The 24,229-nt window shown below is 37.8% G+C and overlaps 1 protein-coding gene across 32 annotated transcripts in view; it reads left to right on the top strand.

The window, feature by feature from the left end:
• The window catches only part of LOC133847934 (basement membrane-specific heparan sulfate proteoglycan core protein), a 103,322-nt gene that overhangs the window by 23,783 nt on the left and 55,310 nt on the right, over positions 1-24,229 (top strand). For 25 of the 32 annotated variants that reach the window (XM_062283237.1, XM_062283235.1, XM_062283246.1 and 22 more), the window contains exons 3-8: positions 6,871-7,252; positions 7,309-7,483; positions 7,569-7,732; positions 8,075-9,094; positions 9,751-9,960; positions 10,665-10,871. In XM_062283237.1, coding sequence (XP_062139221.1) covers positions 6,871-7,252; positions 7,309-7,483; positions 7,569-7,732; positions 8,075-9,094; positions 9,751-9,960; positions 10,665-10,871 — 2,158 coding nt within the window. Of the gene's footprint in view, positions 1-6,870; positions 7,253-7,308; positions 7,484-7,568; positions 7,733-8,074; positions 9,095-9,750; positions 9,961-10,664; positions 10,872-21,271; positions 21,532-24,229 lie in introns of those variants that run through there. The other 7 variants (XM_062283262.1, XM_062283263.1, XM_062283261.1 and 4 more) reach the window with 5 other exon arrangements.

Genomic DNA, 24,229 nt, shown 5'->3' with positions numbered 1-24,229 from the left:
CTGTTGCATGAACTTTGACTTTGTGGCATTTGTACTCATTCACATTGTGCTAGAAATACTTTCTGCACTCAGGTGTCAACTACAAAGATGTGTGAATGTGGGAGTGAATTATTCCATGTGGCTGACGACGACGACCTTATGGTTATTTGTAAAGCGCTGCGCTATTTGTAATGTGGAATTTAATTTCCTGCCATTGAAAATAAAACTGAGGAAGGTTCACAGCATAGATCACACACTGAGTGAAGCAGTTGGAATGGAAACGAGTGAAGTAAAGGATAAAATAATTGAAAATAGACACACACACACACACACAATATAATGAAGTCTATCCGCTGTGGTTTCTGTGCCAACTAGTCTGGGAATTTATTAAAAGCTATCAGCGTTTAAAGCTGCGACTGTATCTGATTACTAAAGTTGATCGCATTTGGAAATTGAGCGAGAGCATTGAACCTACAAATTTTCTGCATAATTTCAATTGCAATTTGAGACAAGAGGAATACAAATGTTTAGAATATTTGCCACTGTATATCAAATCCGCTTTGATCGTATTAAATTCTCAGTTTGTCGCTTGCAATCTGAGAAGAGAAGAAACTATTTTTTTCGTTTTTTGTAATTGCTTTGAGCTATTAGATTGAATTTAGCAAACGATGTGATATGAGTATAATAATAAGGCAGCGTAAAAATAAGCTCGAGCAGCATTCCCTGTAATTGTTTAAGCTGTAAATAGAGCGGAATAAACGAACGCACAGCGCAAAAACGAAACGAGAAACTAATTAAATCAAAGCAATTGCAAAAAATTTACAGTTTAATTAAGCCAAACAAATTGCAATACACACACACACACACACACACACACACACATACATACACTTGGATCATCTTATTTTCTGCTCTAAATATTTCCTGCTGTGCCTGCAGCGTCTGAGTTTGTTTTTGTTTTTTTGTTATTGTTTTTGTTGAGATTTCACATCAAGCAATGCAATTGCCGTGTCCCAGGTCCAGGTCCCCAGATGCCCCGATCTATATATGTGCATTTTGTATCCAGGTCTATCAGACTTGTCGGCTTTATGAAGATTGACGCACTGCACTTAAATCGCCCGTAATCTTTTTCGGAGGCGTCAATTGCTTTGCACTTGCCCCAAAGACCCAAATACTTTTTCTGCACTTGATGTGCTTGATGCGGTTGCATACGATAAGTATCACAAAAAAAAAACACACGCCTCCACTCGGTGCCGACTACGCGGCGTATGCGCAACGTGCTGTGAAAAGGAACAGGAGTTGCTGCCGCAGCAATTCTCAATTCTCTTTTGCCATTTGTCAGTTGCCAATTAGCTTTAGTTTTTAATCAAATTTTCACATGTTTTTCCCAGTTGCCAGTTACTTATAATTGTGGCCAACAACAACAACAACAACGACAATCGAAGGCAATGCCAACGAAAGCGCAATTCTCTTCCTTTTTTTTGGGCCTGCCACAAAAATTTACAGTCAGAGTCAGTTAGTTTTTTGCTTTTTTTTGTTTTCTGCTATATTCGCTATCGATTGCCGGCACAATTGTCTAGGCGAAAAGCGATTTTCTGATTTGCACATTGAGTCAAACATCGCCGAGTAGATGAAAATAAATTGCCAGCACACACATGTGCCGCACAATTTATGAGCACAGGGCAAGCGAGCCGCTGCAAGTCGCCCTCTGTAATTTTTGCTATGCCGCATACCCTGTTTGCCACAAACTTTTATCTGGGGGATGCCACACTTGAGACCTCATCATGCTTTCGGTAATCTGAAGTTTGAAAATCTGTTTTCATTTCATTACAAACTTCTTTAGGTATTCTTTAGGAAATTTTACATTTAAAGTTGCCTTAAAATACATTTCATTATTAAGAAATCAGTTCAAATAAGTAAAGAATGCATTGTAAGAATTAAGAATTCTCCAAAAATAATTTTATATGTTTCGAAAATATACATAAGTATGTATTTCAATTTAGAGTTAGGAATTCTTTGGGTTACTCGAATTATATAGTTTGAAGGCAATTTATTTTCCTAACTGGACTTATATAAAAAGTCTGCTCTAAATACAAATTTAATTTTTGTTTTTATATATTTTCTTTTATTAAATATTATTTTTATTCGTTATGATTAAGAATTTATTGTATATGAAATTTAATATAAAATACAATTTTTTATATATTTATATATTTATTTTAAAAAACAATTTCGAGTTCTTAAAAGTTAAGAGCGTAACAATAAGTCGATCACTTTAGCACATATCCAAATGAATTTCTCTTTAGGTTGTTTTTTTTGTAGTTACATATTTGCAGGAAATGAGCAAAAATCATTGTCTACGTCTATGGGTCGGCCTAATTTGCCGGAAAGTCGCTCAATGCATTTTTGTTTGTGGTTCGATTTGAATTTGTTTGCATTGCTTTTTGGCATTGTCTATTTTGGTTTGGTTTTGCATTGGGTTCAATGAACGCGCACGCAGCTCGAGCATGAGTCAAAGCACAGGTGAAAGAGCGAAAGACAGAGAGCGATAGACAGAGAGAGTGAGAGAAAGGATGAGAGAAAGTTGGATGACAATGCCTGCAGTGACCTTGGCGACTGTTTTTTGCGAATCGAACGTGCAACAAGTGCAACAGCAGCAGAAGCAAAAGCAGAAGCAGCATCTTATTCATTCATTCTCTTTTTGCATTTTCATAAATCTGCCAAATGGTTCAAGGATGTTAAATAATTGCTCACGCAAATATTTAGCACATTCTCTGCTTTGCATTATTCGTGTGTTGCGTGTTGTTTTTGCTTGCTCAACACGGCGTATGCGTAATATTGCGTTTAATAACTCATACAGTACACTGCGTGGGCTGCACAATTTGACAGCCACTGGTTAATGTCGCTCTCACAAAATAGCCGTAAATAAATTCGCAGCAGTAACAAATAAACAAGGCTCCATTCAAATCTGTGTCAATTATCCGGAGCATCGTCCTTCTAGGCAATTGATTTATCAAACGAAACAGTCGACAGAGTTGCCAAGCCAGAAGATAGATGTGTTAGTCTTAAACGTCTATCTTACACATTTCTCGCTAATGTAAATATCACGCAGCAGATTTAGTCACCGCTTCAGTGTAAACTTTAAATGGAAATTACATTGAACTTCTTTTTCTGAGAATTGTTTGACTTTCAGCTACATTATCAACGCATTTGCGCGATATTTCGCAAGTAAGACTTTTGATGCAAAACATGTTCTATAATTAGCCACACTTCATATTTAAGTGATGATATTATTGTTGATATGACGCTGAAAAAGAAATGTAAAAAGCGTGAAGATAAAATGTTTTAAGATTTGAATCTTGTAACGAAAACTCATCAATATTTGCTTTTAAATATATTAAAATTAGTTGAGAAAGGCAATATACTACTGCATTCAAAATATACCAAAGAGTACAAAATATACCAGATTATCAGCCAAAGATACACGATACCCATTTTCAATAAAACCGTATTCTCAAAATTACCAAACTAATATACCAAAAAAATACAAAACTATTTCGAAAGCTAAACTTCGGTATATCGATATAGTGCTACATTCAAAATATACCAAATTTATTTGGTATACCGATATAGTACTACATTGAAAATATACCATTGAATACAAAATATACTAGATTTTCAGGCAGAGCAAGAAAGTTTAGAACTTCGCATAGAAACAATGATAGAGATGAGATCAAGTTGGCCCATTTAAGGAACTAGAGTATGCTCGACTATGAGATACCCAATTTCAATAAAACCATAATCTAAAAATATACCAAATTAATAAACAAATAAACTACAAAATACAAAATATACCAGATTGTCAGGCAGACCAATAAAGTATACAATTTCGCATATGAATAATGATTGAGTTGAGATCAAGTTAGCTCTTGATCAGTTAGTTTTCTCTAAGGCACTCGTATGTGTGTGCATTGGCTGTCACAAGTCGCTGTCTGTCTGCCGCAGACGCTTTCCACCGAAAAATCACGCCCAAAAATAGCGAAGACACATAATAAGAGCAACAGCGGCAAACGGAAAAGTTTAAGGATGCGACACGTGACTATGCAGTTTTATAAGCCAGCTCCTGACTTCAGACTCTTCCTCCACCGCTCTCCACTTAAACAGTGACATCGATATCGCACTTACTTCCGCTTCCCTGGCTGTCAGCACTTCATCTCTCTCGCTCTCGCTCTCGCTCTGTGTTTTTTTTTTGGGGCCCAGACAATGTCGCAGACACGGAGTAGACAATATTAAAGGCAAACCACCAGGCAGACAAACAAAATGACAACAACAACAACAACAGCAACGTGGGGCATGAGAAAAAGTTTGTTCAACTTTTGTTGTTGCTGGTTTTACAGAACGTTTCTCTTGCCTCGCTTTGCCTTTCTGTTGTTTTGCTTCAGTTTTGTTTTTGTTTTTGATTTTGATTCTTTTTTTGATTGATAAATTTCAGCAGAATTTTGTGGTGTTGTTGTTTCCGCTTTGGCTTTTCCTTTTCACATATTTTTTGTTTTTTTGCTGCCTGAGAATTTCCACCACAAAGATCGCATTGACAATTTGACGAATGCAGCTCGAAAACGCGGCATGCGATAACATGAAAATGTGCGCTTCCCCCGTCCCCACTCCACACTTCCCACTCTTTCACTCTTCATCTGGACAGTTAAAGATATCGCCACCTGTTCAAGACACGACGCGCTTTATCGAGAATTCTTATCGTCGTTTATCAATGAATGCATGGTGAGGAAGGGAGAGGGAGGACAGGCGGGGTGCAGTACAATGCACATTTGGCCCACATTTCACAAATTCTCAGGCAAACAGAGAGACAGAAAGAAACGCATAGAGGGAGGAAACATTAAATAATAGATAGGTTAAAGCTATTCACTCGAATTACAGTCAAACTTCACTTTCATGCGCTGCATAAACATCGGCGATTTCGTTTATATTTACATAACTAATAATAAATAAATGATTTATGATAATTAGCTGTTGTAATTATTATAAATTAAATATGTAATTACCTTGTTTTTAAATGACATTCAATTGTTGCATTTGTTTAATGTGTTTATTTAATTGCTAGAACTGCAAAAATTGTTTCCTTTTTTAGTTAGAACTAATTCTGTTTAAACAGTTTTTCCTCAAAAATTAAAAAAATTTGACAAATTTTATTGTAAAGTTGTCTTTTAGCAAACGCTTATTAAATTTATGTTATTTATATTATAGCGTTTTATTTCAAAATTATATGATACTAAAAGTAAAAAGTAACGCTCAAAATAATTTTTATATTTTTGCATTAAAAAATATTATAAAAAAAAGCGGCTCTACTTCTTCGTTGCCAAATTAGAAAAGAAACAAAAATGTAAATAAAAGATTGTATTTGTAGAAAGCGTTTAATCATATATAAAAGCTCTAATTTACTTCATTTTTTACAATCTGGAATAAATATTTACAATTTCAGATGTGATTGATTTTTTAAGTTACATTTTAAAAATATCATTTTTTAAGAGAGCTTTGGATTTCGAAGACAAATTTAAAGCTTTTTCTATAAGCTCTACACAACAAGTGAGCTTCGAAACTCGAGGAGAATTTTATGGCTTGCAGAGAGATAGAAAAGATCAGATAGTTCAATTCATTTGCTGGGGCACATGTTGCATGTTCCAACATATCTATCTATCCATGTTGCTTGGACATTGACACTTATCAAGCAGCAGCAGCAGCAACACTGAGAATGAAAATGACGATTGAAATATGACGTAGCCAACGAACACTTGAGTTGGAAACAAAATACTCAAGATGGGAAGTCAGCCGAGGCACGAATCAAAAATCTGAAATCAAAAATCAATGCGTTAAGTAAATGGTCATAAAAAAATTGACACTTGAAATCAATTCTCAATTAAAAATAGCGTCTCGATTCGATGCAGGCGGTAAATGTATTGTTGTTGTTGTTGTTGTTGCCCTATATAAAAGACGCCAGTCATAAATTGATCGACAACAGAACAAGAAGTATTCTTAAGCTATTGAAAATGCTATGGGGGGAAAATCAAAGAAAAATTGTCAAAATTGAGACTTAATTGATTCACAGTTTGAAATGCATTGTTCAGCTTTTTTTTATATTTTTGGTATTAATGTCGGCACACATTAAAAGTAATAACGGAAACCGCAATATGCAGCTGTTCGTTTTTTATGGTTTAATTGAGCTTAAATCGCATTATTGATATGTTTCCAACTGATAACCGATAAAAACTGGTCAGCACAACAGAGTGGTGAAATCAGAAATTCAACACACTGTTATACGCGAGCTTTTCAACACTATTGTGGCGCTAACAGAGCAAAAGTTGGGCACAGTGAATGCTCAACTGTATGGCACAAGAACTTAGCAGAGAACAAAACCATAGTGAGGACATTTTTTTGATGTTGTGTGTTGAATTTGCAAACTTTAATTGGTAGTAAAACAGTAAATGAATTATAAATCGATTACGCAAATTGGTAAATTAGTTAAAAAAGTTTTTGACTGAGGATTCGCCATGTATAATTTACAAAATATAAGCAGAAATTTATTAAATGGCGCTATCTATAGTTGCTGCGCTGAAACTAACAAAGAACGCCATCTAGCGGTAATATTTGAAATTAAGTATGCGATGCAAATCTTGCAATCAAGTGTCATCGCTAATCGGTTTCCCATCTCTAGTGTATAGCAACGCTGTAATTGCCTAAAAAACGAATTGTCATTTATTGAAATTTAACGAAATTGCGTATTCTACAACATTTTAATTTACTTCTGTGTAGGTAATGAATACTATTTTATTTATATAATTTCAATTAATTTTGTTGTTTTCTTTCACTGCGTGCTTGCAGCAAATCTCAAGTCTAGATGAGAGCGACAAACTGTTCTTTGATACCGAGGATGAAACGCCATTGTCCGGCATCGATATCGTGCAATCCGATGCGCCCCTAATCGAGGATACGCCCGCTGATAGCAGTTGGCTATCGAAGAGCTACAGTCGTGTGCGTCGCGAGTTGAATCGTCTGTTTGGCAACAATGCTGCCACAGCCGAAAAGCAACAGCATCAACATCAACATCAGCAGCGACTGAAGCGCACGAAGAAGGGATTGGGCATCAATAAGAAGCAACGTCTGGCCAAGCGTCAACAGCAAGGTTCGCTGCCCCAAAAGCATCCCTACGACGATTACGAGAATGAAGCCGGCTCCGGCACCGTTGAGGGAGAGACCGCAACCTGTGAGTATTTTGGTGTTCATCGTGTTGTTGAGTTGGCTAATCAAATGATTTTGCAGATCGTACACGCTTCACTCTTACCGAGCCATTCCGCGTCGAGTACAACGACAAGGACAGTGAACAGTTCCAGGCATTGGCCAAGGATATTTCAAATGGTTTGAATGAGCTCTTCATTAGCACTCACGGCCACGAGGACGATGATGACAATCTGATCAGCACGCTGGTGAGCGTCGGGTAAGTGTATACAAAATAAAAAAAATCACCCGATATTTGCACTTTCGATATGCAATCTTTTCTGTTTTAATTTACCATTTTTTAGGGAAACGAACGACCACTACAAGATCTATGTGATTGTGAATCTGGAGATACCGACAAACACACCCGATTTTGAAAATAAATTGCGCGAGCATCTGCAAAACTATCATGTCATTGGCCATACGAGTGCACAACTCGACAAAGACTTTTATTTCCGTCCAATTGTGGGTAAGTTCATTTGTCTCACAACGTTTAACACTCACACACGAACACACACACACACATTTTCCTTTCAAAATTACCCAACCCTCTACCCTCTCTATTGTACTATATACTCAATATATATATATATATATATATATATTCCATATATTAACTGCTATGGTGCTGGACAACGCGTAAAGCTTTAAAGCAACTTGCCTTGTGCCTTCCACTGTCTAGTTTATAGTTCAACTCTTTCTCTGTACCACACACACACACACACACTCTTCTCACCCATCAAAAATACAACAACACAATCAGCGCTTAACTAAAAACCAAAAAAAAAAACCCAAAACAAAACCTATGCAGATAACCAGTGTAGTAATCCAAAGGATTTCGAGATTGATGAGTTCATTTGTGATGCCGGCCCCATTGATAGCATCTCCTGTCTGCGCGTGTGCAACAACATCGCCGACTGTTCCGATGGCTCCGATGAGAACGCCGAGATGTGTTTGGCTCGGCGTCAACGGGTACAATTGTATCCCAATCCGTATACAAACCACTCGAGATGGGCAACATCGAATGCGTCGTACTACGACGAGCCAACCGAAGACGATGGGGATGTGACCGTAGTTGATCTCGATGTCGCCGATGTTGATGATGATGCCGATGATGAGGAACAATGTCGTTTACCCGGCGATCTATTCGAGTGTGTTAGTGGCAGTCCGTTTAACATTATTTGCGAGGACATTTGCAATGGCCAAAGCGATTGCGAGGATGCCTCCGATGAGGATGCAGCGCTGTGTGACCGTCGCCAGCGTGCGAACAAACATTGCGAGCAGGACTACGATGATTTCGAGTGCGAGTCGGGCGAAAAGTTGAGCACACCCTGTTACAATGTGTGCAACGGCGTTGCCGACTGTGACGATGGCTCCGATGAGACTGCCGCGCTGTGTCAGTATCGCCAACCGAAGGTGGGAACAAACGAAACCGATGACGATTTGGCTGGATTGTTGCCGCCGCCCCTGCAATGTCGCGGCGATAATGAATTTTTCCAGTGTGAGGGATCCATAACCCGTATACCTTGCTATGATATTTGCAATCGTCGCAGCGACTGCGAAGATGCCTCCGATGAGGATCCGGAAATGTGTGCACTGCTCTTCACGAATCGTCGTGAAGTTACGGCGACAAACTTCTACAGCAGCTACGATCAGTGTCCGACCAATGAGGGCAGCTTCCAGTGCCACAGTGGCCTCATCTTTAGTGTGTCCTGCTATGATTTGTGCAACGGCCGTAACGATTGCGTCGATGGCTCCGATGAGGTGGAAGCCATGTGTCAACAACGACAGCGGAAGTTGAATTCGATCCCATCTCGGAATAATGCGCGTGGTTTGTTTCCGATTAACGATAACGATAAACGATTGCGTTTGCAATTGGCGGGATGATGTTTTCATGATGTCTTCTGGGTCTTCGTTTCGTTTCGCTTCGTTTCGTATCTCTCTGGGTTTGCTTAAAGCACACACACACACACATATGATCTTATTCACACATACACACACACACACACACCCACTTGTATACTTTATCATGTCAACTATATTAATAAGCGGGAATATCCAAACTCATTTCCTCGCTTCATCATTGATCTCTTCAACTCTCCACACATCGCTCTTTCATTCGATCGCTCTATCATACTGTCTCTCTCGCTCCCACATGCTCTGGTGTTTTGTCTTTGTCTCGCTCTGTTTCACACACACATACACGTCAACACATTTGCTTTCACACTCATTAAGTTAATGTCTTCCACATTCCAATTTCCTTCATCTCGCTCTCTATGTGTTGTTTACGTCTACGTCTATGTTTCTTGCTCTCTCTCTCTCTCTCTCTCCCTCTCTCTTGCTCTCTCTTTTTCTCTTTCTCATCCTCTTTTTGTGCAATGTTCTCTGTTCGTCCTTGTCCTGCTGTTTATGATTTACAAGATTGCTAATTTGATTTCTGGTGCCTTCCAAACACACACACACACACACATACACACGCAAACACAGATCCCAACGCCCCTGAAATAACCGAGACCGTTGATGAAGATGGCTCCGGTGAACCCGAACCCGCATCCAACCCGAAACCGGAACAATCTGAATGTCGCGGTGATGCCACATACATTTGCCCACAAAGCGGCACTCGCGTCTGCGATGAGGCGAAGTGCGATGGCAGAAGAGACTGTCCCGATGGGGAAGATGAGGAGGATTGCCCCAACGGTAATAATGATTCATGAAACCGTATCATCGATCGTCTTCACTATTTTCATGTTACCAACCGTTCCCCAGTAATTCCCTTAGCTCTTTACCATATACCCCTTTCCATGATGTAGTATTCCGATTTGTACGCCACTTAAGATCGGTTCAGTGATCATTTTAGTGAAGAGCTGCGTGATCAATTTTATGAAGAGCTCTAAGGGCAGTTCTGTGAAATGCTCTGTTAACAGTTCTGTGAACGGATCTATTAACGGATAGGTTAACAGCTTTTTAACGGCTAGGTGATCAGCTCTGTTAACAGTTAAGTAAACAGCGCTGTTAACACTTAAGTGAACAGTTCTGTTAGCAATTGAGACAACAGCGCTGTTAACAGTTAAGTAAACGCGCTATTAACAGTTACGTAAACAGATCTGTTAACAGTTAAGTTATCAGCGTTGTTAACAGTTCTGCAAATAGATTTATTAACAGTAAAGCGAACAGTTCTGCAAAGAGTGAGCAGTTCCTTGAACAGTGCGTGATCTGTTAAGTGAACAGTTCCATCTTAATTTTAGTGATCAGTTCAACATTATCTACATTATCATCATTCTCATCAGTTTTTGCCATTTTATTTCGATCAGCTACTTTAATTTGCATTTTGTTTTCATTTCTTTATTTCGTTCTTTGCCGCTTCCTTTGCATTCTTACGTTGCGCCTTTTGTGCTCTTTAGTTTGCAACGATGGCGAACACCCATGCGACGAGCATCGCTGCTTGGTCCCCAGTATGATCTGCGATGGCATTCATCAGTGCGATGATGGCACCGATGAGGCCGGCTGTACCAAAGTTGAAGAGAACCCAAGACCCGAGGAGCCTGAACAGCCAAAGAACGATAACAATAATGAAGATGTTAATATTTATAATCCACCGCAGCCACAGGGTGAGTCAACATATGTACGATTATTTGAAGCTTTTTCGCATTTTTCGCATTCGCAAAAATTGACTTTATTCGAAACACTTGCCATCATTTTAATTAGTGCAATTTTATACATTATTCGACAAGGGTATTTTTATTCATATTAATTGTTATTATTTTCCATTTTGCCATTTGGATTTCTATTTGATTTTGCACATTGTTTGATGTATTCTTTTTGTATTTTGTTTTGTACTTGTATGATGTCAGCGGCGATCGCTGATCTCATTTGGGCATGGCCAACAATGTTGTCCCGCTTGAACTGAATACAACTATGCTATTGTAACTATATTTGAAATATTTTCCGCATCGCATATTCAAAATCAGGTTATTCTGCGTTCAACTATTTACGAAAGAAAATTGGAAATCTGAAATCATTCCCGTTTTCTCAGTTCTATTTCTAATATTCTGAAACCGAATTCGGGCTCATTTAGTGGAATTTACGAGCATCGATTAATTACATACCGAGTGCAAATTTGCTAAATTTTGCGTTTCGGAACGTGTTGCATCAATGCAAATTATGGGGAAAATGAACCACATACAAGTATGCTACTTAATCGCATTGCAAAAGCGCGTGGAATTAATGACTTTTGGGGGCGTGAATTGTCTGGAATTATGCGGCGGAATGTGTGGAATGAAACAATTATAAGCTGCAAAGAGCAACATAGCTGTAATGTGGGTCAAACGGAATGAAACCATCTTGAAAACTTTGCATCTTAACTATGTTTTAATATTTGAAATGTTTGAAATGAAAAACTTGGCTTACTTTAGAGGAGATTGCTATAGTAAATCAAGATTTAAATAGGTTCACAGAAAATTAAATTTTATTTAAAATTCTTTTTTAAAACTTGTTCGTTTTCTAAGGACACGTTGGAATGAAACATAATTTAAAATGTAAGCTGAATTTGTAATCACATTCTTTTTCGTTTATGCATTGTATTTGATAAAAAGAAAAGGAAGGAGGAAAGGTGAGGCAGTTCTAGTGTACAATGAATTAGAAAAAAAATATATATATATTCTCTGCTAACTCAATCTGAAAAAGTTGGAATGGAATGAAATACAAGAAAAATATATTGTGGGAGAAAAATTGACAAATGAATTTCAGAAATCTTGGTTTACATTTTTTTAATTATCAAGAATTGCCAAGGGAATCTACATTAAAATAGAGTAGTTGTAAAAAGAGTCCTATTAAAGTTAGAATCCCTGCTAACAAATATTGAATTTGCAATAATGTTGTTAGTAATGTCAAACTTATTGTAACGATTTAACAGCAACCAATATTCTGATAAGAAAGTTAGCTGGAAGCCAACACAGTGTTGCAACTTGGCTGCTCGTGTTTCAATTCCATTTCGTTCCTATTCTTTTTTGTTACTCCTGTTTGCCGTCTGCAACATTTACATGCTCAACTAGCTAACTAACCAAGTTATTCCCAGCTCAGACAGCAACGATCCAATTGCTTATGAAAATCTGCGAACTTCCTTGCTGCTAACAGCTCAGTTGTTTTCCCCAGTTGACTTGTCTTGGCTGTTGTTTGATGATGCTGTTGCTGTTGTTGTTGTTGTTGTTGTTGACCCTGACCCTTCAGCAAGTGTTTGTAGAGTAAATTACATAACACACAAAACTCGAAAGATACGAGCAACGGCAAGAGCTCGGAAAAAAAAGTAGAATCTAGCAACGAAATGCTATTGTAAAAAGTGAAATTACAATTGTTCCCCAAACGGCAACAGCGTGGTGGAGAGTGGTGAGAGAAGGGGGCGGGCCAGAGGGGTGGAAAACTGTGCGCGCTGTTTTGCCTAATGAAACGACCCACGGAGTTGCAATGCCGAAAACCAAATTCAAATCATAACCGCAGTTGCCTCCCTTGGCTATCCACATGTGTGTGTGTGTGTGTAGCAATATCTATGAAGTATGCCACAAATGTGAACACACACTCACACACACACACACACACACATAGTGGCAGCAATGCAAAAAGATGTTTTATAGATGGTAATTTCGAGTGCGTTGCGAGTTGTGTGTGTGTGTGTGTGTGTGTGTGTTTTTTTTGCGGGTCGCAGCAGCAAACAAAAACAATTTGCAACAGATTAAAATTACCCCTAAGCGTATTATAAACTTAAATAATCCGCTTGCAGTCGACGCTCGCTTCATCCATTTCGCTTCCCCCTTCACTTCCTCCTCCTCTTTTTTGCGCTGCTTGAAGTGAGCTTTCATTTCTTTTTTTTTCGTCTTTTTGCCATGCCAGGCGTTGCCGCTTTTACTACTCGGGGGCGTGTTAAGTGCTGTCAACGAGATTAAATGCAATGTCAGAGGTCACAAAAAAGCTCGCACACACACACACACAAACACACACACTTACATACATTCCTATCTCCCTCTCTCTGCTCACGCACACAAAGCGAAGCGCTGTCCAAAGTTGTGTCCTTGCAAATTTAATGAATTTTCGACACTTGACTTGCTGCTGTGCGACCAAAGAGCTGCCTGAAGCTGCACAACAAGAGATGCGGGCGGGGGCAAGTTGAATTTCGACTAAAAGACAAAAAAAAGTTAAAACTAGAGCTGCATTCGATAATCGATAAAAGTTGCAGTCGATCCAAGAATATTATCTATAAATAATCTTTGTTTTACCAGCAACTAAAGATTACATACAAATAATTTTTAATTTTGTTATACAAATTTGAAAAATTCAACTTGAATTTATTTCCTAATAAGATTTTTCATATTGCATTATTCGTATTATTTATATTTCCATAAGTTGGAATGTGTTTTTGAGGAACTGCATTCGATAATCGTAGAATTATTATCGTACAATTGTAACCATAAATAGTCTTTGTTTTCTATTTTGTTAGTTAAAAGCAAAGAAATTTAAACTAACTAAAGATTGAAACAAAAATTGGGAAAGAACATTTTATAAATCTTAAATTTATTTCTTTCGGAAATTTTTCAAATTGTAAAACCGAAAATTTTCATATTATTTATATTTTCATTATTTAGAATTTCTTTTCGAAGAATTCAACTTTGCTGCTTTATATGTTAAGCATCGCATTTCTTTGGATTCTGGCGAAATTTATAATGGCTTTAAGGTCAGCACAAATTTTTACTATAATTTGTGCAAAATTCCAGATGAAATTCTAGATGGATTTCATGTTTCTATTGCGCTGATGTCAGAACTCATTATAAATATGTAAAAGTTGTAATTGCATTTTATGCATATGCCAAAAATTATACTACACATTATTATAATTATTTTTTGTTGTTTAACAATTTCAATATTTTATTAAACCAGATTTCTTTAACTAGTTTTATGCTGGGATAGAATTACATAAATAGAAATATTAGTTGGGGATTTTTTTTTCCAACATTCTTTGAAATATTTTTGAAAATTCTTCAGTTGTTTCCACATTATTCGTATTTCAGCAAGTCTGTCAGCTGACACAATTTGGTGTCAAAATTTGGGACAAGCAATCGAGGTAATTAACATAAAAGTCATCAGTGGAAATTGAATTTGAAGCGTGCAGCGAAATTGTGAAACATATTTAGAGATTGTTGTTGTTGAAAGGTCGGTTCATTTTGTTATTCTTATGTTTTTTGGGTGCTGCAAGTTCTGAAGTTGCAAACATATTTTATTGAGGCGCGTTGATTGTTGTGAAACTCGAAACTGTTTGCGGCAGTTACCGAAGTTGTTATTGTTGTTGTAAATGTTGTAGTTGTTGTTGTTGTTGCTGTGGTTATTTCGAAAGCGCGTCATTTGGATACCGCTGTTGCTGTTGTTGTTGTTGTTGCCCCCCGCACTTGAGCGCCGCTAAATTTTAATTATTATGTAAACACACACACACACATATGCAACCACATCACACACTTGCAACACGCTGCATAGAACACCAAAAAGTTGCTCTTTTTTAAAGGGAGCTCAATTTTCAGTATAGTTGTTGTTGTTGTTGTTGTTGATTTGTTTGCTTTACTGGTTGCTGCGGTCGCATTTAACTTGGCCGTTGATTAAATATTTTGTATGCAATTATTTTGCATCGATTCTTGTTTCGCGTTCGCCACTTGCACTTTTGGCCCACAAAGTGGCTGAATACCCTCCGCCCCTTCTCCCCCCTCTTCGCTCTAAGCCACTCAATGAGTCTGCAGTCAATTAGCAGCTTCGCTACGTTAAATGGCCATACACACACACACACACACACACACACACACTTGCTCGCTTGGGGAGCACATATGCAAATTGAATTTGCCAGCCACAGCGTTTTTCTTTTCACACTTCAAGCCAAAAATGAAAAAAAAAAAAAAGAAAAATGGAAGGCAACTAGTGCAAAGACAAAAGCAGAGAACAGACAACTGGCAACAGCAGCAGCAACAGCAGCAGCCGCAGCAACAACAATCAGTGGCAACGACTGTTGTTAAAAATCATAAAAATCATAAGAGCAAACAATGTAAGCAACTTGCCCTTCTTGCCCTTACCCTCGCTCAGCTCGCGCTTAAGCAGCGGCAACCAGGGAGCTGTGCATGTCTGATGAGTTTTGCACAAAACAAAACAAAACAACAAAAAAAAAACGAACAAAAGTGAAAAGCGCACAACTTCCGTTGCAGCTTCCATGTGTATGTATGTGTGTGTGTTTGCTTGGTAAAACAATTAAATTCTTGCAAGTAACTTAAACGACTAGCGCAGGCGCAACATTTGTCATATCAACATGTTGCTCAGCAACATGCTGCCAAGCCCTTTGGCAGCATTCAACAATTTTGTTGTGCTGCGCTTTGCAATGCCAAAATGCGACCTGGTTGGCTGTGTCCGCTCAAGCATTGCGACTACTTACACTCACCCACACACACACTCACGCACTTACACTCCAACACCCACTGAACCCCCCGTCCCCACCCCCTCGACGATAGCCTACCGAACGAACCGAACGAGCCGAACGGTTGTCGTGCATTTCGTTCGTCACACTTCGTTCACTGCGTTGTGTTGACTGCTGCTTCGGCATTTGTTGCTGCTCGTTTGCTTCGTTTTGGCGTTCGGCGTTCGGCTTTCAGCTTCGGCTCGTGTGTTCGGGCATTCGGCGCCTCCTCTCAACGCTGGGCGCGCGCTTAGGCCGCTTGGCGCTTGGGGCGCTGGGCGCTGGGCGAGTCGATGCCGGCGCTGGTTGCTTTACTGCCGCGTCAGTTCGACTTGAAGCGTTTGCGTGTGCGTTACGTTCAGCCGCCAATTGCGACTGCCACTTGCAACTCAACTGCCAACTCTGATTGTGATTTGTGATTTCCCATTGTGTGACTGTAATTTCAATTCTTACAAATTCTAAAAAATAACTTAAACAATTGAAATAACACCCAATGTGACGATTCCTTTGCCTGGCGCGAGTGCAAATCCACTTAACGGGGACTAAAATCCTTTTGGTTTATTTCAATTTTCCAAAACAAATACTTTCGAAAACACTTTTTTTTCTTGTTTTTTTTTTGAGTAAGCCAAACGTTTGAAATGTGTGCCAAGAAAAAATTTGCAAACAAAAAAAAAAAAAAAAACCTACAAAAAAAAAAAAACACAAACTAAAATTGAAATTAGTGTTTTCTAATATTTTGTTGTTTTGTTTTATTTTTGTTTTTGTGTATTAACCGATTTGGAGAACATTTGAAAAGCATATTGCAGCAGCGCAATTCTTGGAGTGTGGCAATAAAATGTTGATCGCAGTTCTTCGTTGTCCTTAAAGTCAGATTCGGTGTCCTATTGAAAAATAAGTGGATTATTATTCGAAATGTGGTTCTTTTCTTTTTTGTTATCCTAGGAAGAGTTGTAATTGTTTTTTCGATTCCTTCAATTGTGAGTTTTGAAATAATAAATTTCAACGTGTTTGAGGTCCTTTCATCTATTCGTATTAGCTGCAAATTTTGTAGGAATGTTTTTAATTTCTTTAAACATTTGTTTGAAATTAAAAATATGCATTTTATAATATGCATCTATTGAATATTTTTGAGCTAAAAAATTTGACTTGCATTCTTCAAAAGATATCCTTCAAATTTGTACTGAAAATTCAGCAAATTATTAGATTAAAATAAGTATATTATACGAAAAGTGTTTCGAAATAATTTTTCTTGTTGAAATTATATTATTTTTCTAACGATAAAAAATGAGTTAACAGTAATTCTGATTTGATGTTGAGAGTTTAAAGATTCAAGTTCCTTTCGTATTCCTCCTTTTCAACATTGATCCCAACGGATCCGTCGGCAATAAATCTGCATTAGCTGAAGCCGCAGTTATTTTTCTTTCAAGTGCCGCAAGTGAGGCTGATCAGTCACAGTTCGTATGTAAATATTTGCTACGAGTATCAGTTATAAATAATGCCAAATGGAACGCATTGTTTTCTGCTCTAGAGAATGCTGTGTTATTATTGTTGTTGTCGGCAGTAAATCTTAATCAAAGCATCAACTGGGAGTCAAAAATGTCGCTGAGCCAGCAAATTAAATCGATGAAAAAAAGAACTTTAAACGTTTCTGGCAGCGATCGCAGATCGTTGCTTGCATCTTTCAGATGCAGATGGAAATAGTGACAACAACAACAACAGCAACAACAGCAGCAGCAACAAGAAGATGCCTAATCAATGTCGCCACATGTTTGTTTTAGTGTTGCATGCAACAGCAGAGTGACAAATTGGGGTGACAAAAGGAAAATTGTTATAAATAACAAGCCCAAATATGGACGAGGCCAAAAAGCTATTTTCGTTCTCACACACAGACACACACAAAAGATTTTTCAATTCACAACATCAATTTTCCAACATTCCACAGCAGCAGCAGCTGTGTTGGAAATAATTTGAACGAATTTCATTTTTGCAGCGTTTGCATTTCGTTGAACTGAATTCAATTTGAATTTGAATTTTGATTGTGATTTTGTTTTTTGTTTTTTTCGGTTGCTTGTTGACTGTGTGAGGATCGTTTTGCAAGTGTCAACGCGGCACTTTTAGTCAGTCTTATTCCCATGGAATGCAGCACGTTTATTGGGCATTAGTGCTGCTGGAGCGAGAGAGGTGGAGAGAAACAGAGAGGGAGAGAGAGGGTTGCAAAAAAAAAGCAGGAAAAAAAGGCTTAAATGTTATGCATCATTAATTTTAATGACTTAACCGAAAGCACAAAAAGAAATGTAGAACTTAAAGAACGCTTAGATGAGTTTTAATGAAGAGCTGTTAATATGCATAAGCAGCATGCAGCATGCGGCACGGGGGCAAGTAGCGTGGCGCATCATTAACAAACTTGCCACAACTTGGCGGCCTGAAAGAGTTGCGCATTTTGAATAGCAATAATAACAACAACAACAACAACAAGCACACAAGATATCAGTCTCAACTCATTAGTGGCCGAAAAAAAAGTGCACAGAATGTAGAAAATATGTGTGTGTGTTGGTGTGTGTGTGTGAGTGCAGCTCCTGTTGCTGCTGCTGCTGCTGCCACACAGACATGGCAGACAGGCTCCATTGTGTTGCAATTCACCAATTATTATGCGTAACATGTTTGTTGGGTAACCCAAAACTTGGCTGCCCCTTGTTGCTGCTGCCACAGCCGCTGCCGTTGCCGTTGCGGCCACTTACAGTCGAGCAAGCTAAAAGCATTCCTTTAATGTTAACTTAATTGAAACATAGACAACAACAACAACAACAACAATAACGGCAGCAACTATTCCTGCTGTATCTCATTTAATAATTTGAAGAAAACGCAAAAAAAAAAGAATGCAGGCATTTTGCCAAACGCCGCATAAACTACAAAAGCTTTTACGCGTATCTCACAGATACGGATACCACAAGCAGTCAGTCAGTCACTCAGTCAGTCATTGAGTTGGTCAACAACAACAACAACAGCAACAACAACAAGAGAAACCTTTCACGTCACATTCGCATTTCTCGCACTCTTGACTCTCGATTTTCGATTTACGATTTACGATTCGTCAATTGCCGATTTGCCGAATATCAGACACACATACACACATGGCTGTAATAAAGAGGGGAGAGTGGAGAATGGAAAGTGGAGAGTAGGGAGGGGGGAGGGGGCGACATTTCAAGTTCAAGTTCATTACAGCGCCACATGAAATCGGAATTTGTGTGCCATATAATACGCGCACAATTTGTTGTAATTTATGCACGAAATTTGTGCAAAATTTGCACAAATTGCCGACGCGACAGCGCCAGAAAGAGACAGAGCTAAAGCGAGAGCGAGAGAGCGCACTTAGTTTGCCATAATTATTATGGCAAGAAGTTGATCGGTTTCGCTCGCTCTTTGCTAAATGTTTTGAAGACCTGAAACTAATACAGTAAATTTTGAAGAGAAAAGGCGGTGAAAGAAGGAGAACGATTAGAAGAAGAAGATGGAGAAAAATAAGAAGAAGCAGCAGGGAGAAAAACGGGTGGAAGAAAGGAGGAGAAGAAGAAAAACCAGAAGAATTAGAACGGAATCTAAGAATGCAAATCTATTGGGGAAAACGGGTGGAAGGTACGAGGAGAAGAACAAGAATTAGGAGAAGAAGAAAAACTAGATGAAGGAAAAGTAGAAGAATAAGAAAAAGGAGAAGCAGCAGGGAAACTAATACAGCAAATTCATAACGAAAAACTTCTGAAAAAAGGAGAAGCAAAAAAGAGCAACATGGAGATGAAGAACGAAAAGAATAAAGTGGGATGCAAAGGAAGGAGAGAGGGGAATACAACCACTTGCCAGCGTCTACGTCATCTGAAAAGATTATGAAATGATTGCTAACTAGATGCGATGATGCTTTCCATAATTCGAATAGCTACATTAAAAGATATTTGAATGGAAAAGCATAATTAAATGTAAAGTGGAAAATGGCAAAAGTTCAGTCAAAAATAAAATTGATTTTCCTTTTTTGTAGATCGTAATATATTGCAAAGATTATCTCAGCTCTATTAAATTTGAACTAATTCAATAGCAAAAACTACATGAAAGATATTTTTGAATAAAAAGCATAATAAAATTTATGCTGGAAAATGAAAAAAAAAAGCCAGAAGCTAAAATTATGCAAAGTTTTATGTGGATTGAAATGTGTTTAATCTGCAGATGGGAACTTTTAAGTTATAATGCAGAGATGAAATGAGCTCTATTATAATTGAACTACATTAGAGAAGTTAAAAAAGAAATAAATAAACAGAACTGAATTTTTTGACTTTCGAATTTTTAAGTGGTTTGAAGCATATTCAGATTGTATTAATATTTATTGGGTGATTATTTATTTGAAAATATTTGAAATATATTTTAGTAAAGTTCTAAATGTGCGCCTGAATTTCCTTGCCAAATCGTTTTATGGAAATTTTTCTAGCTGTATTTCAATGGCGATAGTAAAAGTCTCTTAAATGTCATAAATTGCACAAAATATTTCAAAACGTATTAAATGCTCTGGATAATAATACATTTCTATAAAATACAATGTGTATTCTTGAGATATTGCAAGGGCATCTAATTTTTGTTTTGATTTCCAAATATTCAAGTATTCAAAATTTAAGCAATTTGTGTTTCGAAACAAAACAAAAATGAAAAAAAAAAAATAGAAGAAAATACTTAATTTAGAAATAGAAATATTTGCTGTGAACTTGGACAAAAATAAAAATGCTGGGCACATTATATTGTTGTGAAAGCAAAGCAAGAAGCGCCATGAGAAATGTTGATGATGGGCATGAAATGTCGCCCAACAATTGAACAATTGAATCCTGATGAGGTTCTTCTCACTGCGTAGGCTGTGTGAATGTGAATAGTCGTGAATCTTATTGTGGGGGAAAATGTGCTGAAAGATTGCGTTATTTAAAATTAAGCAACATTTAATGTCGCCGATGTTGTTGCGCTTTTCTTTATTTGGTTTTTGGTTTTTTGTTTGGTTGTTGGCGTTTTTTCACTTTTCACCCGCATAGACAAAGGCGGAAGTGTCCAATGTGGTGAATGGGAGAATGTTGAAGGCGTGGGGAGGTCGGTTGGAGAGCTCTTCATTGCTTTCATTTGTAGCGGAAATGCTTGTGAAAGTATCCTTTTTGTGTATGTGTGTGTGGGTGTGTGTGTGTGTGTGTGAATGTGTTGTCCTTAGCTTCGCTTGGGTGTTAATGCGTTGACTTTGCCCCGGAAGTGTCCTTCGCTGTCCGGTCTCTGACTCTCTCCGGACTCTCCGACTCGTGACTTTTTGGACTCGCCAACTCCTCTCCAGCTGTGAGCTTTACTGCTGCACATTGCTCTCCGCCGCCGCCGCGGGGGGTGGAGGGATGGAGAGTTGAACATTTTGTGTTTAGCATTTGTATTGCGCGCCACTCCAAGAGCTGCCCCAAAAGTGCTGCCGCCTGCCACCGCGTGCTAAATAGGCTGCAATCTCTTACAGCTTGCCCTGCCACAAGAAGCAGCTGCAACACACACACAAACAAAGATACAGACGCGCGTCTCTCTGCCACACTGCCACACATAGTCACTGCCATTGCCACAGAGAGTAGCTGAGCAGAGCAGAGCCAAAGAAAGAACGAGAGAAGAGAGAAGAAGAGGAAAGCAACCGCAGGCCGGCATGGCAAGGCTACTTCAGCCCCTGGCGGTCACCACGTGGCTGCTTTGGGTGCTGCTCATCGTTGTTGCCGCTGAGGCGCGTGGCTGGAGCAGCTATTTGAATCCGGGTAAGTTCCTTCCTCCATGCCGTTGCTCGATCACTCTAACAACATGAAATAAAGAAGAGAAGCTGATGAAGAAATTGCGTTGACTGCACTCTGCGGTTCACATTGTCAATTCATTTCAATCAGAGAATGGCATCCACATTTAATTGCAGCTCAATTGCACAGATTGTGAGCTGGCGCCAACACACAGGACTATCTCTCTATGTATGTGTGTGTGTGTGTGTGTGTGTGTGTGTGTGCCACACTTGCATCGCATCACTTGTCGAGCAAATCTAGGCTAATTGTTTGTCGCTTTTGTAATAATGATGCCAGCGACCAATTAATTTGCACAAACATCTTAATTTAGAAATAAGAGAAGCGAACGCGCGTCACTGCAACACACACATACACACACACACACACACACTCAAGTACTTAAAACACACACTTTCAAGTGCTCTGCTCTGCGTTTCTCTCGCTCTTGACTTTGTCGCTGACCATTTGGAAGGCATCAACAATAATTTATCGCATCGTTAAGCGTCAGAGTGAACAAAAACAAAACCAAAAAATATTTTAAAAATGCCCAAAGCATGTTGCAATCTCTTAAGAATTTCTCGTTCAGCAATTGCAGCAACTATTAATTAAACAACTATTTCAAAAATACATTTAATATCCCACAAATTGCCGAAAAAAGAAAAAGAAATTGAAATACAATGATGAAATTTTGACATTGATTGATATATTTGCCATTTTGATGGACTTTTTGCGACATTTTTGTACTTTATTCTTACAATTAATATTGTCATGGAACAATTCAAAAGTTGATTTCATTTCTATTTTTATTTCACACTTGGTTTCAAGTTTATTTCAGATTAAATACATTTTTATTCTTCAATTTTTTCTTATTTGCCATTTCTATTATCTTTTAAGAAATTTGCATATTATTCTATAAATTTAAAAGGTCCTTCCATAACTTTTTCCATATTATTCCTATAATTAATATAGAACAATTAAAAAATTACTTTCATATCTATGCTATATATAAATTATATGGCAAAATAATGCACTTTAAATATTTTTTAAATATATTATATATTTATAGTATTCATTTTGTAGTTGGTACTTAAAAAGTTGTTTTCATTTCAATTTTTAAGTTCACTAGCAAAGCAGAAGATACTTTTATAGATTTATACATTTTTTCATTTAAAGTTTTCTAATTTATAGTATTTCAAATTGAATATTCTATATATCAAATAAATAGAAAAGTAAAGCACTTCAAAATGTTTTCAAAATATTTTGATATTAGCTTAACTTAAATGCTTTTTAGAGTTCCTTGCTTATATTATTTTAAATTGAATATATGCTTTCATTTGCTTTCATTTTCAAGTGATTTTATTTTTGATATCAAAGAGTAAAACACTTGAAATTTGTTCTGCTTTTTATTTGTACTTCCTTTTTGAGATAATGTTGTAGTACTTACGTTAATTTGTTGTCAGATATATTGCAATAGGTTTGAAAAACTTCCTCATTAATTAGTGGTTTTGCTTTTTTTTTATTATTGTAAATAGTGAAATTCTCTTGAATTCCGTGAGCACAGTAATAAATATAAAATCTTGAGTGGCATTTATTAAAATAAATATTTGTGATATTCCAACAAGATATGATAATAATATATATTATATATTATTTGAATAAGCTTTAAGCTTCCTCCTATGTAGATTCGTCACATTTGACTCCACTTATCTAATGTTAGTTTTGTTCATTGTAAATATTGCACATTATTTGTGTTATTGTTGTTGTGGTTGTAGTTCTCACTTTCTAGGTCTCTGGTCACGGTCAGAGAGAGAGAGAGAGATAGAGAGGAGGAAAAGAGCTGGCAGATTGTTCATTTGATACACAGGAAAGAAACAATGCAAAAGACAAAGGTGCATAGAAATTAAAAACTGTAAAACTATGTGTTAAATGTATTTACGACAATGTCATCCTTGACTTCATTAAATGGCATGTGTGTATGCCTGTGTGTGAGTGTGAGTGTGTGCGTGTGTGTTTGTGTGATGTCGCTTAACTGTGAATGTCTCAGTGCCTTTGTATCTGCATCGTTGTGTAACCTTATATCGGGCTTAAGATAACCACATTTATATAATTACTATGTGTCTGTCTGCCAGTATACCCTGTAATGCGGAGCATGCACGACTTGCCAGCGCGCTTTGCTAGTCGTTGATTAAGAAAAGCGGGAAGGAGGATGTGAATCTCTCTGGTTCTCTGGTTCTCTGGTTTCTAATCTGTGCATCTCGAATGACTTCATAATTTGTTTTTATTCTTATATACATATGCCTGATGACTGGCCTGTTCTTTGCCCCCGTTGTTGTTGCTACCTCTATTCTTGTTGTTTGTTGTGTCAACGAAATGTTTATTTATAGTGCAAATGCAATGCAATCTAAAGCTCTCCTCTGCTGCTGCTTCTGCCACTGCCTCTGCCTCTGCCTCTGCCTCTGCCTCTGCATTATGCACACACACAAAAGCACAAAAGTTGACTTGAGTTTTTTTCTGGTTGCCTGCATTGAGCGCTTCCTGAAGAATTCGTCAAGGCGAAGAAATGAAAAGAGTGCAAAATGAATTGAAATGAAATCAGAACCGAAATGAGATCTGCTGTATAAATAAATGATGCGAGTGCAGCTTCTGAGTGTGAGCTGAATGCTCATGCGCTGATGTAACCCATGCT

The sequence above is a fragment of the Drosophila sulfurigaster genome, chromosome X (genome assembly GCF_023558435.1).
Source record: "Drosophila sulfurigaster albostrigata strain 15112-1811.04 chromosome X, ASM2355843v2, whole genome shotgun sequence".
NCBI lineage: Eukaryota > Metazoa > Arthropoda > Insecta > Diptera > Drosophilidae > Drosophila > Drosophila sulfurigaster.
This window is presented reverse-complemented; position numbering and strand designations above follow the sequence as displayed.